Raw genomic sequence first — 17,061 nt, 5'->3', positions numbered from 1 at the left:
TGGAATGTAGTAGGGAGCCAGAAAGGAATATTAAACACAAAAGTGACAGGATTGGAACTGCATTTTAGAAAGATTATTCTGGCAGGGAGGATAGTTGACTCAAAACAGGCATAGAGCAGATATCATAGAAATAGCATCTTTCATATTTATTCTCTTAATACCACAGCAAAGAAGGTAGATAAGGAAAATTTTCTTTATATTCTAACTGCAAATAACCTCTTTTTTGGGTATGGAGCCATACAGATGATACATGAAAATCTATCACTATTACAGTAGCTATATATAATCTTGATACAGCATCTTGATTCTTTCTTCCTGGCTTTATAAAAAGCCCAAAACGAATGTTAGCTTTTTTTTATTAAACTCTAAACTGATTCCAGATCTTTCATCAACAACATGAACTTTATGACTGATCTAGATACCAAAAGTTATTGTTTGATGATGCACACTTGAAGAATCTAGAATATGAAATCAAGGAAATGAAATTCCTTTCAGTTCCATTTTCATGGGAGCCTAAGCTCAATTATACATTTGTGTCAATGTTGTCAATATTTTGGGTTATATCATATATGGAAAAACTACCATCTCTACCACTATATAAACTCTATAAACTATAATGACCTAATGAATATGGCCTAACTCTGGAGTGCCCATTGTGTACCAAATGTTTAAGTACTTTCCTAGCTGCATTTCCAGTCATTATCTCATTGATTTATCAGATAAGATTTTATCTGATAGGTAATACCTTTGTGATAGGTATTATGAGCCTAAGGCATGAGGTATTCTGTCTGGAATCAGGCAGCCATAACTTTTAAAGCCAGGCTTGAAACCCCTGTCTGTTTGATTGGAGTCTTGTTACAATTCTTCCAAGCTGCAGGGATGTGTGTTATGTGTACAGGTTGTGGCCAAAGCCCATCAATTACTCTCAAACGGCTATCAAAGGAATCCGTCTTTTCCCAACCTCATGATATACTTGTTTAACTACACCCATTAGGAACTTCTAGAACATCAAAAAAATGCCTAAGAAATTACCAGAAAGCCTTGAGACTTGAATGATAAACCCGTGAAATATGCCACATTGAAGGTCTAGCAAATAGCATTTCCACTAAAGAAAATGGCTACATGTTGGAGGAATGGGAAGCTTGGAGGAATGACAAAGCCAAGCTGAGTATCCTGGGTGTCCCTGAGACCCCAGAAGGGTCTTCTATAGGGGACACTAGAAGGATTCTGGGGCCATCCTCCAGCTATGATAACTGCTTCTCATTTGCAAATAGCCCCTCAGTCATCATGTATTTTGCAAAACACTCATCAACCAGTCAGAAGTATAACTGAGAGCAGCACCAATTCATTCTATAGAGTGTCCCATGACATGCATGGAGCCTCTGCGAGTGAAAGGTAGCTGAGTCCTATTACAAAGGTCCCTCCTGACTGCAGAGCTAAACATGTCACCGTGGTCATGCTCTTAGCCAGCAGCTGCCAGAGCACCTCTGGATTGATGGAACTCATCAGGGGATAGGCTCACGTCCTGGGTTGTGCCTGTTTCCTCTTTGCAAAGTCATCAGCCCTTGACTTCCCAGTGGGGCGAGGGTTACAAGATCAAGTGAGATTATTTCTTTGAAAGTGCTTTGAAAAACACAGTGGTTCAACAAAACGTATCAATTTATCTTTTTGGGATCAGTCCACACCATATTCATCCCCGTCGAAGCAGGCTGTGGTGTCTAAAATATGATTTTTGTATTTTAAGATGCATCTGTCACTGAATAAACTATTCTACCATGAATAGTCCTTTTTGTTATGGACACAAATAGAAGGAGCTTCTAGAAAACTGTGGTAAAAAACTGGAATTCTAGTTGATGTGCCTTAGAAATTCACTCTATTTAACCCACCAGGTAGTTATTTCACTTTTCAAAAGGGATAAATTTTACTTTTTGTAAAATGTGGGAAATATGCAGCAACAAATAGTATTTAGTTACCCAGAAGGCACAGTGGTAAAGAATCTGCCTGCAATGCAGGAGATACAGGTTCAATCCCTGGATCAGGAAAATTCCCTGGAGAAGGAAATGGAACCCACTCTGGTATTCTTACCTGGAGAATTCCATGGACAGAGGACCCTGGCCAGCTACAGTCTATGGGGTCGCAAAGAGTCAGACACGACTGGGCGATTGAGCACATACAGTACAATGAAAGCAAATTCCAGACCCACTTCTGCCACATATACAGATATTCATGGGCAAGTCACAAAAATTCTCAAATAGCTTAGTCTCTTAATATCCCTGTTTGTTCTCTTAGGAGCTCCAAAGCACTGCCTCAGAGAAAATTCACCACATTTGGTAACTGTCTTCCTGTGTACACAGTTGAACTACATTTCCCAGCTTTATTACAGTTCGGTTGGGGCCCAGTGACCCTGTTCTGACCCGGCACACAAATGTCTCCCATACAAGTCCTCTTTCTATTTACCTTCCATGACACCTTGGAGGCCCATTTTAAAGATGGTGGTAGTACAAGACAGAGGTATTAAAGATTGAGTGACTTAGGTTTTCAAGTCACCTTTTGGAGGAGAGCAGCCCAGGGGAGCTGCCCAAGAAGAAACATTCTCTTTGGGCTTGGAGTAAATGAAAAATAAATTTTAGGTCAAGTCACTGAGATTTTGAAGTTGTTTGTTACAGCCGCAAGCACCTTGCTGAGGCAGATATTATAGAATTACATAATACAGAGTTGTATCAGTATTTTAATGGGAGGATCAGCAAGTCATCCAGTGTCACTGGGCAAAGGAGTCTACCGTTAAGTGAGAAAGATACAGGAGTAAATGGAGCTCTGAGCCAACACCAAGGCAGCTTGACCCACTGGGCGTGCTGGATTGTTACTCTTTGTCCATGCAAAAGTAGAGGGGCACACACAATCCTTCTAGCCTATCATATAGTTCACTAATGAAAACATTTCTAACACAATTTGTGCTAATTACCAAACACTCTAGCCTGGATTTTTGATAGCATCACTCAAAAGTACTTTTCCCAACCACCTTTGAAAGTGGACCTTGCAGTAAAGTTCTTCAGGTGGTAACGAACCAGTTAGCCCTGCAGTGTAGATTCCTGGCCAGCACAGATGTGAAGTTCAAAATATTTAACCACTGGTACTGCACATTACCAAGGGATTTTAAAAAAAAGGTGTAAACTCTTATGTTGGAGTTGTGCCTTCTACCCTGGATAACTTCAAATGTTAATTAAACGCCCTTAGGGTAGAGATTAAAGTAATTCACACCATGACTGTTTATACTGAAGTATTTAAAGAATAAATTACAAGCAAACACATGTCTAATTCACAGACATCATCCAGTTTATTTATGTCTCTGCTCACTCTAAGAATTACCAGCAAAGGATCATGGGTCCTATCCCTAAGTGTAAGATTAGATCAATAAAATTCGCCATCTGTCCAAGGAAGGCTTTAAACTCAGGTTGTATTTAAGTATTACGTTTCCAACTGCCCAGATGTTACAGAAAAGTGCCTGCTGATACAACTCCTTTTGCACAATGTAAACCATTAACTGGCTAATATAAACTTGTTGCACCCAGGAAAATAAACAGCATTAACATTGCATTAAATCTGATTCAGGATTTTGGGTGCCCTGTCAGCAAACACAAGTATTAAGATTTAAATTGCTCAGAATTTGCAGACTCAGGCAAAGAAAGAATCTTCACGTTTCTTTAGCAGGAATGAGGAGGAAGAGACTGGAAAAGAGATCAAAGCTTCAGAAAGTAAGGTTGGTCCCATTAGTTAAGATAATAATAATTAGTGTGAGTATTGTTAGATAATCATATCCTATCTTTGTGTAGCACCTTAGTTCTTTCAAAGCACTAGTCTGATTTCCTTTGATTCTTAAAATAAGCTGGTGGGGTTATCTGGGGTAAGTGGGGTTTTTCTTACAGCTCTGGAAATGCAGAATCATGAATAAGAAATGCAAGAGCCATTGGTGTCCAGTCTCTTATCTTTCTATGTCACCAGTAGTGGCCATGAATCACTCCAATCTGCTGATCAATGAGCAAACCCTGGCCATTTCTTAGCTATCTAGCTTCGTGGAGATTTTCATGAACCTCCAGTCACATGTCAGTCTGGATAATTCTCTTTCAGGAATAGCTGCTCCCCACCCCCAACACCCTACAAAACTTCCAAACGACAATTACCAGACAAAAACCGTCCATCACCCTTGGGGTTAGTGTTTCTCAAAAGAATCCACTCAAGCAAGACCACAAACCTCACAGTTACATCTCCCAACCCCAAATCAAGGCATGTGGTTGACCAAAGAGTCTTTCTGATTTGCCAATTTATCTAAAAAAATTGTACAACTTGGTAAACTTAAAATTATGTTATCAAGTATACATCAACACACATAAGAAAGGATAAAAAGTACATGAACTCGTGTCTGTGTTAATTATTCTAATGCCTGGAAATAACACATATTTTTTTCCTCCTTTCCCTTCCACCCCCGTCCAGATTAAACAAGCCCAAATTCATAAACATTGCCTTCAAGCTTCAGGCTTGTAATCCTTTTTAATGCCTTGGTGTATACATTACCTCATTTAATCGTTAATTGGTTGGTTCTTTCTTTATCCTATTTCTGCAAGACATTACGAAAAAACCAGAGCAAACTTTTTGGCCAACCCGATATTTTTACAGACAAGGAAACCCAGGCTTACAGAGTTAATATAACTAGCCTTAATGTCGCCAGGTAATTTAAAAAAAAAGAAAACAACAGCCACAAAAAAAGTGTCCAAACTTGAACCCAAACTTGTCGAAGAGCAGAGTCCGTGCTTTCACCCAAGCCTGGAGAAAGGGCTGGTCATGTACAGTTCAGCCTGGCTTCTTGTTGATGCTACTGCAGGTCCCTCCTGGGTGCAGCCCTGTCTCCGTGACAGGGCTGGGGAAAGAGGATAAGTAGGAGGACTTGCTCTCAAGAGGTGTCCTTCAGCGACCTTCGAAGATCTCAAGTCCTAAATCCAGTCCTCAGGAACCCTGCAGAGTGTCTAGACACTGGTTTGTTCCAGTTGACACACACGTGTGTTATGGAACTGGAGAATGTCGGGGTACTGGAAAGTTCCTGGAGTGGAGGTACCGGGGAAGTGGAGGAACCCAAATTCTCCTCCGTCATGTCCCCAAGTGTGAACTGTGACCCACATGAACCACGTGACCAGAGGTTCTTGTTTAAAAAGCAGATGTCTGGGATGCACTCCAAGAATTCTTATCCACACAGGAGTTTAGGAATGACCCGCCTGGGTCAGAGGTCTAAGGTCTGCTCTGAGCCAACACTAGAAAGTGTGCCCTCTGGTGGCCACAATTTGATTTGATTTTTTTTCACCTGAGGCTCTCCCTGTCCCCACGCCCAACCCCCAACCCATGAGATCAGAGGGCTCATGTCTTCCAGCTCATCTCAGGAGATTCAAGTCACACCTTGAGGTCCTTCTTCAAAATGGTGGTTCACAACCAATGCAATCAAAGATGGGTGGGGGTGTTTCCCCTATAAACTGCTATTTATACTCTGCAGTATCTCCTCATCTTTCCCCTATTTTTTTTTTAATCCCTGAAATAGCAGGTGCACTTCTAATACTTGCAACTACCTGTGACCAAAACAAGTGGCAAGGGTCTTGACCAGCTCAGAAGATTCTCTGTTGCAATCAAGACATCATGTCATTCAGTTAGTGGGTTAGGAGAAATACAATCCCACTTGTGGAGGGGGAGAGGCAGGAGAAGACAGGATCTCCCCAGGATAACCCTGCAGGAGCTGAGATCCCAACTCTGCCTCAGATACCCGAGCCCTGTTTTCCAGAAATCTAGCTCTGGGTCACTGGACCACTCATGAACTACAGTAACCCATGAATGGGCTACCCCAGTAGCTCAGCAGTAAAGAATCCGCCTGCAATGCAGGAGATGCAGGTTTGATCCCTGGGTCAGGAAGATCCCCTGGAGGAGGGCACAGCAACCCACTCCAGTATTCTTGCCTGGAGAATCCCACGGACAGAGGAGCCTGGCAGGCTACAGTCCAAAGGGTTGCAAAGAGTCGCACACGGCTGAAGCGACTGAGCACACACGCACGCAAACCATGCAGATGGACAACTACTCCCAAAAGAATTCTAAGGTCATTAAAGCCCTGATCTCAGCATAAGAAATAACAAGCACAAACAAAAAACACCAATCAGTTCCTTTCTGATAAGTCACTCTTCCATGAGAAAGAATTCTGAGAAAAAAGTACTGCCTCATGTTACACACTGGACAAGGCGATGGCACCCCACTCCAGTACTCTTGCCTGGAAAATCCCATGGATGGAGGAGCCTGGTAGGCTATAGTCTATGGGGTCGCCAAGAGTTGGACACGACTGAGCGACTTCACTTTCACTTTTCACTTTCATGCATTGGAGAAGGAAATGGCAACCCACTCCCGTGTTCTTGCCTGGAGAATCCCAGGGACGGGGGAGCCTGGTGGGCTACCGTCTATTGGGTCACACAGAGTCGCACACGACTGAAGCGACTTAGCAGCAGCAGCAGCAGCAGTAGCATGTTACACACATTTACTCCTAATCGTGGCCTCACAGAGGTCCCTTTATCTCATAGAGAATCAAAGGAAAGAAAAAGAGAGGCAGGGGCTTCTTTATAGGGATTGGCTGTGAAGTGGGAACAAACAGGAGGGTAGGAGGGCTGATGGAAGAATGGGCTGGAGGGAAATATTTCTGCTATGGTGCCAGAACTGCATGGGACGCTGGTAGCTAGGTGCTGAGGAGGGGCGAGGGGGGGGGTGGAATATATATATATATATAGCTTCCCAGGTGGCCCAGTGGTAAAGAAACCACCTGCCAATGCAGAAGACACAGGTTCGATCCCTTGGTCAGGAAGATCCCCTGAAGGAGGAAATGGTAACCTGCTCCAGTATCCTTGCTTGAAAAATCTCATGGACAGAGAAGCTTGGCTGGCTACAGTCCACGGGGTCACAAAGAGTGAGACACACTGAGAGACTGAGTACACATACTCACATGATCTCCCTCGTGGCATTCGTGGCTCCAGTTTTCATCAAGAAGCAAGGTAATCTGGATCAGCCTCGTGGAGGAGTAGGCTTAGTTGGAAAGGGAAGGGGGTGTCTGGAAGAGCTGAGTCCCCCAAATTACATGCTCTGTGAAAGGGACTTGATGAGAGCTTCAAGTAAGGATATAAGCAAACTCTTGTGAATATCAGGTTATTCTGGGCAGGTGGGGAAGTAGAACAAGATGACCCGTGACCTATTTGATCCTCTAGCCACTCACTGTCACACTAGTAGCAGCAGAAAGCACCTAGAGGCGCCTGTATTCCTCACCATCAACCCCCAAGGCACAGTGCCCTTGAGCTAAATCGGCTCTGTTCCTCTAGGCTTTTGTTTTGCTTAGTTTCCCTGGATCTTTGAGTCCACTCGGTAGAGAAATATTGATGGAAAGGTGGAAAAGAAATGATTACAGACCTGCATCTCCCCCGAAAATGACTGTGAATCCTGGTCCTCCAGTGGAAAATCTTGAACTCTGAACTGACCTGACCTTGTCCCACTGACCCTGAGACCTCAGGCAGCTGGAAAGGGAAAAGGCAGGGGAGCCCTCCAGCTCTCTCTCTGTGTGCCAGAGTTAAGCTAACACTGTGAGATACAAATCTGCTTGTGGGAACACACATGGCTTGATGCATGCTGGTCCCAGCAGATGCGTCTTGTCTGGATTTTCCTTTCTCTCCCTCCTGCCCCACATCAGAGGCTCAGCAGTCCTCTCTGCACATGCTGGTGAGATGCTGGGTAAGGGAAGTGCTGGAGATCACTCAAGAAGGTCTGGGTACTAGTTCCCAGGCTCAGCTTCTGATGTTAACCTGGGGCAAGTCCCTGAGTCACGCTCAACCCAGCTCTAAAGTGAGAGCGTTTCAAATCCTGCCAGGTCTGTGATTTGAATTTGGGAGCCCCATGGGAGCCCCCCAGTTCATCCAGGAGGAGGACGCCCTTTCTGAAGGGATGCACATCTCTGCTAATCAGGCCATTAAGTACTTCTAGAGACTTTTAATTCCCATTCCCCCGCTTGCTAGTTGAGTGACCCTGGGTAAGATATTTCTCTAAGCCACAACTTCCTCTTCAGTTAAACAAGGATAATAACAGTACCCATCTCACAGACCTGTTGTGTTGATTAAATAAATCATTATGTGTCAAGTTCTTCGGACAGAGTAGCAAGCACTTAATTAGTGTTATTATTATTTAATATCACTTAACTTGCACACCATCCTTTCTTGTGAGTCTCAGCAAGTGCAGAGGTTTCGTTATTGACACTAATGACAGAGGAGTAGCTATCTTGGGGTGGAGGGAAAGGTTGCCTATGTTAGACCCAAATGAAACTCAAAACTGAATTTCAAGCTGCATTATTTTCTTTCTCACCAGAATTAGATGGGGGTGGGGAATTTTCAGGTGGATTTTGAATCCAAGACTTCAACAAAGCCATACTTGTCAAAGATAGATTTAGGGGTGTGAGGAGAAAGACAGGGCCATTCAAATAAAACAGGACTATTCCAGTATGCCTTAGGTGGTAGTCATGCTACCTTCAAAGTACTGCACACAAATCAATTTCTATTGAGGAAGCAAGGTACAAAGAAACTCCCACATGGATACTCGCAGGATTTGCTGGTGTCTGGGGAAGATTATAAATTAGCTGGTTGCTGTTGACATCAGAGCCAAGTGGGGCACATTCAGTTTTTAATCTGGACCAATTTTCCGGATCAAAAACCAGTCTTTCCAAGAGATGTAAATGAGCCCAAGAGGATATCTTTCCCCGAAGTTTATGAAGTAGCTGTCATTTTAATCTGAACAGCCTTCCAACCTGAAAGCCAGTGTCTGGATAAAATTATAAAGTAATGAAAAACTCTCCTAGGCTGAACCTAGTTTGAATACTCCTTCTACCTCCAGTTTGATATGTTTAATGTGCCAAAATATTTAAAAGGTAGAGTTTCCGCTATCAAAACCCTATCTATGCTTCAAATAAAACCAGAGACCAACACAGCATATTCATGGCATGAATAACAGAATGAGACCCTGGATGAACCAGGTAGGAAATATTTTTAGGACAGGAACTACAGAAAATAAGAAAGGAAATATGGTGAACCATATGAGCAGTTTTACACAGCAGGCTTTTGTGAAATAGCTTTTTAAAAAAACTCTGCTTAAATGAATTGAAATCTATCCTTAAAAGAATATTACATATACTGCTCATGCTAAAGAACTACAGCTATAACTATGCATTGTTCAAAAAACTGTGACTAGATGGTTTTATGTAAATAAATCCACAGAAGGGAGTTGATCACAATCTGCATATCTTAAGGAGCAAAGTTAGGAAGAATTCCTTCATTGAAATGCTTGAAGATATGTGTCTGTGTGCATTAGGAAGAGAAACAACGTAATGTAATATGACCTGGGACTGCTGCTTTTTTCTCCAAAGTCAATGATCGGTAGGAATAGAATAGCTCATAATTTAAGTGTGCTTCAGATAATAATAACAACTATAAATTTCAAAGCAGGTAGTAAGGCGCAGGTGATGACAGCTACCTACAGCTTGAAGGGTGAAGGTGTCTCCAGAACTGAAATGCAACAAGTCATATTTCCAAGTGGAGAGATTCTTGAGCAGTGCCAATATTTAAGCAGTTATACAGGAATCTGCCAAGATGATTTTCTTTGCCTGGTGGCTCAGTGGTAAAAGAATCTGCCTGTCTATGCAGGAGATGTGGGTTCAATCCCTGGGTTGGGAAGATCCTCTGGAGAGTGAAACAGCAACCTACTCCAGTATTTTTGCCTGGAAAAGCCCATGGACAGAGACAGGAGCCTGATAGGCTACAGTCCTTGGGTCTCAAAGAGTCGCACACAACTTCGCCAGTAAAAAGCAGCAAAATTTTCCTGGTTTGTCTCTTTCTTACAGAAAAAAATTATTTGTGAAGACAAACTGCACTTTCTGCAAAGTTCTGCAGACTGCATTCAAATAAAGTTATATTGTTTCCATTGTTCATAAGATATAATTAATCCCATAAGACAGCCCCCTCCTTACAAAGTAAACTAAGAAAAAACAGATTTTTCAGAATTCTAAATATAACCTCAGCGAAGAGGAATAAAAATCATTAGAGAAACAATGTTAAGAACTTGCTTGCTTAGAATGTTCTACTTTGAATAATCTCATCACACAGGCCAAACCAAAGTAGACAAAAACACAAGAATTTTTACCCGTGTAACTAGAGGAAATGCAAGTTACTGTGTTTCAAGTTCGCTCCAGTTCACTGTAATAGCCCACGAGGCTATATATCTTTGTTTAAATCGCAAAGACAGGAGCTCAAAACATAGCACAAAATTAACCCACTGGGCGCTCCTTTCCGCGAAAACAGCCCCAGAGTGGAAGAAGGCCCTGACATCTGAAGCCACATCCCGACACAGTGCGTGGGAAGGACCGGAGATGGGCACAGAGCACACCAGGCAAATCTTCAGACACTTAACAGGAAATGGCTGGGCTCTGTACAGTATGAATTCAATAAGCTGTTTGGAGACACAGGAGGAGTCGTCTGACTTTTCCTGCACAGTTGCAATCTTTCTAATTGAGACAGCGTGATCGCTGCCACAACTCTCAGATCTCTGTGGTCAAATACACAGCCCTCCACCTCTACTGTGTCTGAAAAAAAGATCCTTCTTTCAACAAACAAATATCCCTGGAACTGCCTGGGCTGGGAAGGGGAGGGCGAGGTTCGCGTCTCTTCTGGGCTCTGGGCAGAGAAGAACCCAGTTAAGTGCGGCGGGTCAGGGGTGAGAGAGAAGGTGCGTCGCCAGCTTCGCTTCCTCGCTGGGGACGGGGACCTGGGCGCTCCGGACGCGGTGCTCCCGGGAGCACTGACAGCATTACCTGGTTTTCTGAGCGCTGATCTGAGCGGCGCAGCGCCGGGTCCGAGGCTGGAAGCCAGGAGCAAGAGCCGGAGCAGGACGCCTCGGATTAAATCCATTTCACCGCGGGCGTCTGCAAAGTTTCACCAAGTCCCGGGCACACAGGGAAAGGGCGTCTCCTGGGAGACGTGGGGGACGCGGCCCCCGCGGAGCCCCTGACCTGGGTGAGCAGGCGAAGGGCTGAGAGAGCTGGACCAGGAGGCGTCCAAACAGGCAGGACAGCAGCCGGGAGGTCGGCGTGCTGGAGTGAAGCCGGCTGCGAGCGGCAGGGCTTTTCGGGGCGGGAGTTGGGGGGGCGGGGGCGGCTAAGGAAGCCGACGGGGAGGGACTGGCTGGCCGCGGGAGGGAGGGAGGAAGGCTGACCCGCCGGGAGATGGAATTACAATCGAGTGGAAGTGAGAGGGGCAGGCCCTGAGACAACTGACTCTTCGCCCTCCGCTGGGGCAGACAGCCCGCCCATCACCCCTCTAGCGACCCCCTGCGCAGCCCTTCCCGGCTGGTGACCTAGATTGGCGCGCTAGGAGGGACCGACTTCAACCTCTAGAGACGCAGGGCAGGATTTAGGTGATTGCGAGTCCAGGACCCTCTGCCTTGGTCCTGATTCTAAATCTTGCGGGGCCTCCCCCCAGCCCCTAGTAAACTCTCCTCGGGCTGCGCCCCTCTGGGTCGCTTTCACCTTCCTTGGGCACTTTTGCCAACACCTCCAAAGGTGGCTCTAGCCGCTCCACCACCCTCGGGGTAAGGGGCGTAGGAGGGGGGAGGGGCGAGGGTCTGAGGTTTGCAGTGCGGGAGGCTAGGAGGAAGAGGGGGCGGGGCCGGCCGGGACCCAGGCGCTAAGAAGATAAATGGGATTTAAGGCGCGCATATGGAGAGCTGAAGCCGGTCACTCGGTTGGAAACGCCGGGTGGAGATTAGGGCCCGGCGCGGGGCAGTGGGGTGCCCTCCCGGTAGAGGAAGGCAACTGGAGACCCTTCAGGGGAGGAGATGAAGCTTTAGATTAAGCCCGGCTTTGGGAGTAAGGAAGCGAGCTCCAGCTCCCTGGTAGACCGAAAAGACACGGCTGGGAGGGGCGCGCGCGCCAGCCGGGCTGGGCCTGGAGGCCAACAGGGGGGTCCTGGCCACTGATCCTGGCACCAGGGTCCCCGGATCGGCTCCCTATTTCCGAAAAAAGACCCTTTCTGCTCCGGATTTGCTGCGGAGAACTCAGGAAAACGCGCCTGTTGCCGGATTTCCAGATGGCGAGAGGAAAGACGCCGGGACTCCAGTCCTGTTGCACAGCCGCGTGCTGATCTTCGAGCCAAAGAGAAGAGAAGGCGGATACAATAAATAAACAAGAGGGAACAAACCTGGAGGAAAACGCAGCCTTCGACAGTTCCTGGGGGAAGATCAAAGGCCCTAGGAAGTACCCCGCAGGGGGAGCCTGGGTGGCTGACCTGGGGGACTCCGCGCCGGCCCCGCCCCACCGAGCCGTGCCCGGGAGGCTCTTGGCGTCCAGGCCCTTCTTTGTTCACCTGTCTTCAGGGAACCAGAGGGAACGATGTTGACTATCTCCCTCCGCCTCCTCCCCGCAAAGATTTCTACTCTTCTCTGAGGAGTGAAGTATCTATTCCCTGGCTAAAGGGTTTGTAATGGGCCGGATCTGGTTTGTTAGCAAAGCTGAGAATAAGTTCCCTTTTGTTTTGGCGTTCTCAAGTGTACTACCGTCCATAAAGAAATTCAAAGCCCACTCGACTTGAGTAATTGGAAGTCTTAGATGTGACACCAGAGTTTGTCCTTGTACACGGAGCTGGAGGGGAAAATTCGTACAGACTGCGCCCTTCACTTTGAAGGTGATACTAAATCTATGTTTGGGAGCCAGGCAATGCGCCTGCCCCCCAAGGCTGCTAGTCTCAAAGGTAGCAGAATCTTAAGATTAGAGGTCATCTAGCCCCTACCTCCATTCCACTCAGGAATCTGCCATCAGCATCCTTGCCTTGAGCTCCACCTGTGTCTGCCTTACCACCTGCTGAGAAGGGGTTGGACCTAAGCTGACACCCAGAACCAAATAACTGTTACCCAGAAGTTATCTCCCTGTTGGTTCTTCTCTTTCCCACTTAAAAATTATTCTCCCTGATGTAAAAATTGGAAGTAATATTATCCATTAATATTATGGCTAGCATTTATATATCACCTACCATGTACCAGATCCTCTTTAAAAGACCGTTTAATCCCACTGTCAGCCATACCAGCTAGGTATTGTTATTAGTATTATCCCCATTTGACAGATGAGAAAGCTGAAACATGTGAAAGTTAACTGTGTGCATGCTTAGTCGTGTCGAACTCTTTGCTACCCCATGGACTATAGTCTGCCAGGCTCCTCTGTCCATGGAATTTTTCAGTCATGAATACTGGAATGGGATGTCATTTCCTCCTTCAAGCCATCTTCCTGACCCAGGGATCAAACCTGCATCTCCTGTGTCTCCTGCATTGGCAGTAAATTCTTTACCATTGAGCCTCCTGGGAAACCTGTAAAAGTGACCTACTCTAAGTAATTCAACTTCTGAGAATCAGAGCTTCAGTTGAATCCAGGTGGTCTGGTTCCAGAGTCCAGACTTTGAAGAAGACAGGTGCGAGCAGACACAGCAGTGGACCAAAAATCCTGAGATCCATGTGTTTAATATTAGGCTCGACTTGTGGTGTATCTTGGCAAAATGAAGGGACTAGATGAAATCATTGCTATGTTCCAGGGTTTGCTTTCTCTTTATTATCTAATAAAACGGCACCATCCAATCCAAGTATCTTTTTCTCTGAACGTTCATTTTCTCTTTAAAAAAAATTTTATTAGAGTACAGTTGCTTTACAATGTTGTGTTAGTTTCTACTGTACAGCAAAGTAAATTAGCTATACGTATGCATATATCCCCTCTTTTTGGATTTCCTTCCCATTTAGATCACCACAGAGAATTGAGTAGGGTTCCCTGTACTCTACAGTAGGTTTGAATGTCTCTTTTCAAAAATCTAAACAAATTGTCCATTGCGAATTCTGCAAGGCTGAGTTTCAGCCTTCCTGCTGACATCCTCAACAAGCACCTATACACCTCCTCACCCTTGGCCTTTCCATCCTCTGCAGCTGGCAGTGGGTGATCAGGAAGCAGGCTTGGTTCTATCAGAGTCTCCTTTGTTTCTTCTTTGCTGGGATTATCTTTGGTTATATTGTTATATTTTAGTTTTGAGGGCCCCTAATAGCTCCAGATTCTCAGGCCGCTGAGATAAGACCTTACTTCTTGAGATCTGCTTGTTACAAATCCAGGGCACATGTTAGACCCAACTTCTTCCCTTCACTTGTCAAATTACCCCTTAAGGTTTTCTCTTCTTCTAGTCCGACAACCAGTTTACAGCACTTGTAAATCTGATTAAAGACAAATGGAACACTTGTCTTTGACTCTCTTCCTGCCTTCTGGGAAGAGGGGAGCTAAAGAGGGCAAAGAGGCTTTGAATGTTTCATTAAAAAAAAAAAAAAGCTGTGCAGATTCACTTGAGGTCTGCTGCTGCTGCTGCTAAGTCGCTTCAGTCGTGTCCGACTCTGTGCGACCCCATGGACGGCAGCTCACCAGGCTCCACTGTCTCTAGGATTCTCCAGGCAAGAATACTGGAGTGGGTTGCCATTTCCTTCTCCAGTGCATGAAAGGGAAAAGTGAAAGTGAAGTCGCTCAGTCGTGTCCGACTCTTAGTGACCCCATGGACTGTAGCCTGCCAGGCTCCTCTGTCCGTGGAATTCTCCAGGCAAGAATACTGGAATGGGTTGCTATGTCCTCCTCCAGGGGATCTTCCCAATCCAGGGATCAAACCTGGGTCTCCTGCATTGCAGGCAGATTCTTTACCATCTGAACCACGAGGGAAGCCCTTTGAACCTGAAGTTCCTTCCGAATTAGCAGATACAGATCTGCCTCCCTCTTACCGACTGCTGAATAGTATTCTGTTGCATGATGTACAACAATCTGTTCTTCCTCTTGTTGATTCCAGTGTTACTATTACAGACAACACTGCAGTGAATGACCTTGAATGTATAACAGTTTACACATGTTATAATAGATTTGGGGTACATTTCTAGGCTAGCCATTGCTCAGCCAGAGGGTAAGTACCTTTTCATTTTGATAGTATGGCCACATTTACTCCTAAGGACATTTTACAATTTACACTCCCACAAGCAATACATGAGCATGACTATTTCCACGAACTTTCACCAACACAGTGTCTTATCAGACTAGAACAATATATCATATAATACATATTACCTGTTTTAAATGACATGCAACATGTACAGAAAAATGCACAAACAAGAAGTGTGCCAACTGATGAGTTATAGCAGAGTGAGCACATATGTGTAACTACCATCCAGACCAAGAACTAGAACATGACCGTCAACCCAAGAATCCCTCCTCGTGCTTCATCCGTCTGTGTATAAATTTTTGAAGAAGAAGAATGAGGAGAGTTTACACTTCCCTTTCACTTTTCCTTAAAATACACAAATAAAAATAGATCAACAAAAAGTGTAAACACTCCCCATCCTCAATATGAAGCAAGCATTAATTGAGGTGTGATCCCACTATGTGCTAGGTTCTGTGCTGAGAAAAGAATGACTTACAGGAAAGAAACGACAACAGTATCTTCCACATTCAAGAAGAGTGGGGTTTTGTTGAGAGAAGACAGTGCGTATGAAACAGAGCAAAGGAGGAACCAGATGAGAGTGAACATGTTGTTGGTATGTCAGGAGAGGAAGATCCTGGATCTCAAATGGTAAGCTATGGAATCGTATACTATAAAATACAGCATCACAAATGTTTAAATCATGCTTGCATACATAGCAGGACTCACCAGAGACAGGACTGGAGTCACCTGGTATTCCCAAATTTGTGGACAAAACAAGATGCAGAACAGAGTGCCAGGGTTAATTGAGCAATGGGAAGGGGACTGGGGAGTCTGGGATGATGTTTTTACTTCTTATGTTTTTAATCATTGTAATGTTTTTGCGTGTGTGCTAAGTCGCTTCAGTTGTGTCCAACTCTTTGCAATCCTATGGACCATAACCCCCAGGCTCCTGTGTCCATGAGATTCTCCAGGTAAGAATACTGAAGTGGGTTGCCATGACCTCCTCCAGGGGATCTTCACAACCCAGGGATTCTGACCCAGGCAGGTTCTTTCCTACTAGCGCCACATGGGTAGCCCAGGAATGTCTTTATTTGGGTTAAAAAGAAAGTATGAATGCATTTTAAAAGAACATAGGGCTGCCTACTTGGAGTGTCTGGTGGGAGAGGAGGAATGGTAGGGACTGAGAAACCAAGAGGAGAGATACAGGCTCCAGACATCTTAGAAGGACAAAGGGAGTTTGAGACAGGGAGTCTGTTCAGAGGAGAGTGGGACATGAAAGGCAGATCTAATGGGTCATATGATTCTATCTGGTGCTGCCAAATTTAATGTAAGAAAGAGAACAGGAGTTACTATCTTCTTGGAAATGCAGGGAATCCCCCCCCCACCACCCCCCCACACACACGTTAAAGACATTGGGGTCTCCAGAGCTGTGTAGTCACCAGCGACCACACACACACAACACAACAAAATGCAGGAGCCCCGAAGTGGCCGCAGGCAACTGCTCAGCAGACTAACGGACAGCTATTTCAAGAGCCAGCATGCAGCTTCAAAATGCAGGGCTTGTTTGTGAAATGACATGATCTCAAGAAAATCTCGGTGGACTCGAGGTCAGGAGACCTGCCCTCTGGCTCTAGCCCTGTCTGGAACAGTCAATGGGACTTTAGTGATTCAGCCGACCTCTTTAGACCTTGTTTTTCTCCTCTATCAAATGAGGGTATTGGATGAGACGACGTTTGTCCTTGTCCTGGGGCTCACCGTTTCAGAGTCCACAGAAGAACCTCTTTACTTTTCCAGAATAGAGAGATGTCAGTACTTAAAAACAACAGGAACTCTTGTAAAAATTTTATTCTCAGAAAAACTTTGTGAAGTTGGAAAGCAGGGTCTCTTGTAAAAGAAAGAAAGAGGGAAGGAGGGAGGGAGGGAGGGAGAAAGACAAGACAAAATGCAACATTTAATATACATACACACACAGCGGGACAAAAGCCTT

General features: G+C 45.2%; 1 protein-coding gene across 7 annotated transcripts in view; it reads right to left on the bottom strand.

The window, feature by feature from the left end:
* Positions 1-12,036, bottom strand: part of EGFLAM (EGF like, fibronectin type III and laminin G domains) — a 194,809-nt gene extending 182,773 nt beyond the window's left edge. For 4 of the 7 annotated variants that reach the window (XR_014061931.1, XM_081519293.1, XM_081519292.1 and 1 more), the window contains exon 1: positions 10,910-11,646. Coding sequence is in view for 5 of the 7 variants with exons in the window: in XM_081519293.1 (XP_081375419.1) it covers positions 10,910-11,006 (97 nt within the window). In the remaining 2 variants the exon portion in view is untranslated. Of the gene's footprint in view, positions 1-10,909 lie in introns of all 7 variants that reach the window. The other 3 variants (XR_014061930.1, XM_081519289.1, XM_081519290.1) reach the window with 1 other exon arrangement.
* Between the last annotated feature and the right edge of the window lie 5,025 nt (positions 12,037-17,061).

This window comes from Giraffa tippelskirchi, chromosome 8 (genome assembly GCF_054371585.1).
Source record: "Giraffa tippelskirchi isolate mGirTip1 chromosome 8, T2T-mGirTip1v1.2.pri, whole genome shotgun sequence".
Lineage (NCBI taxonomy): Eukaryota > Metazoa > Chordata > Mammalia > Artiodactyla > Giraffidae > Giraffa > Giraffa tippelskirchi.
Note: the sequence above shows the minus strand (reverse complement) of the source record. Positions and strands in the feature narration are given on the sequence as shown.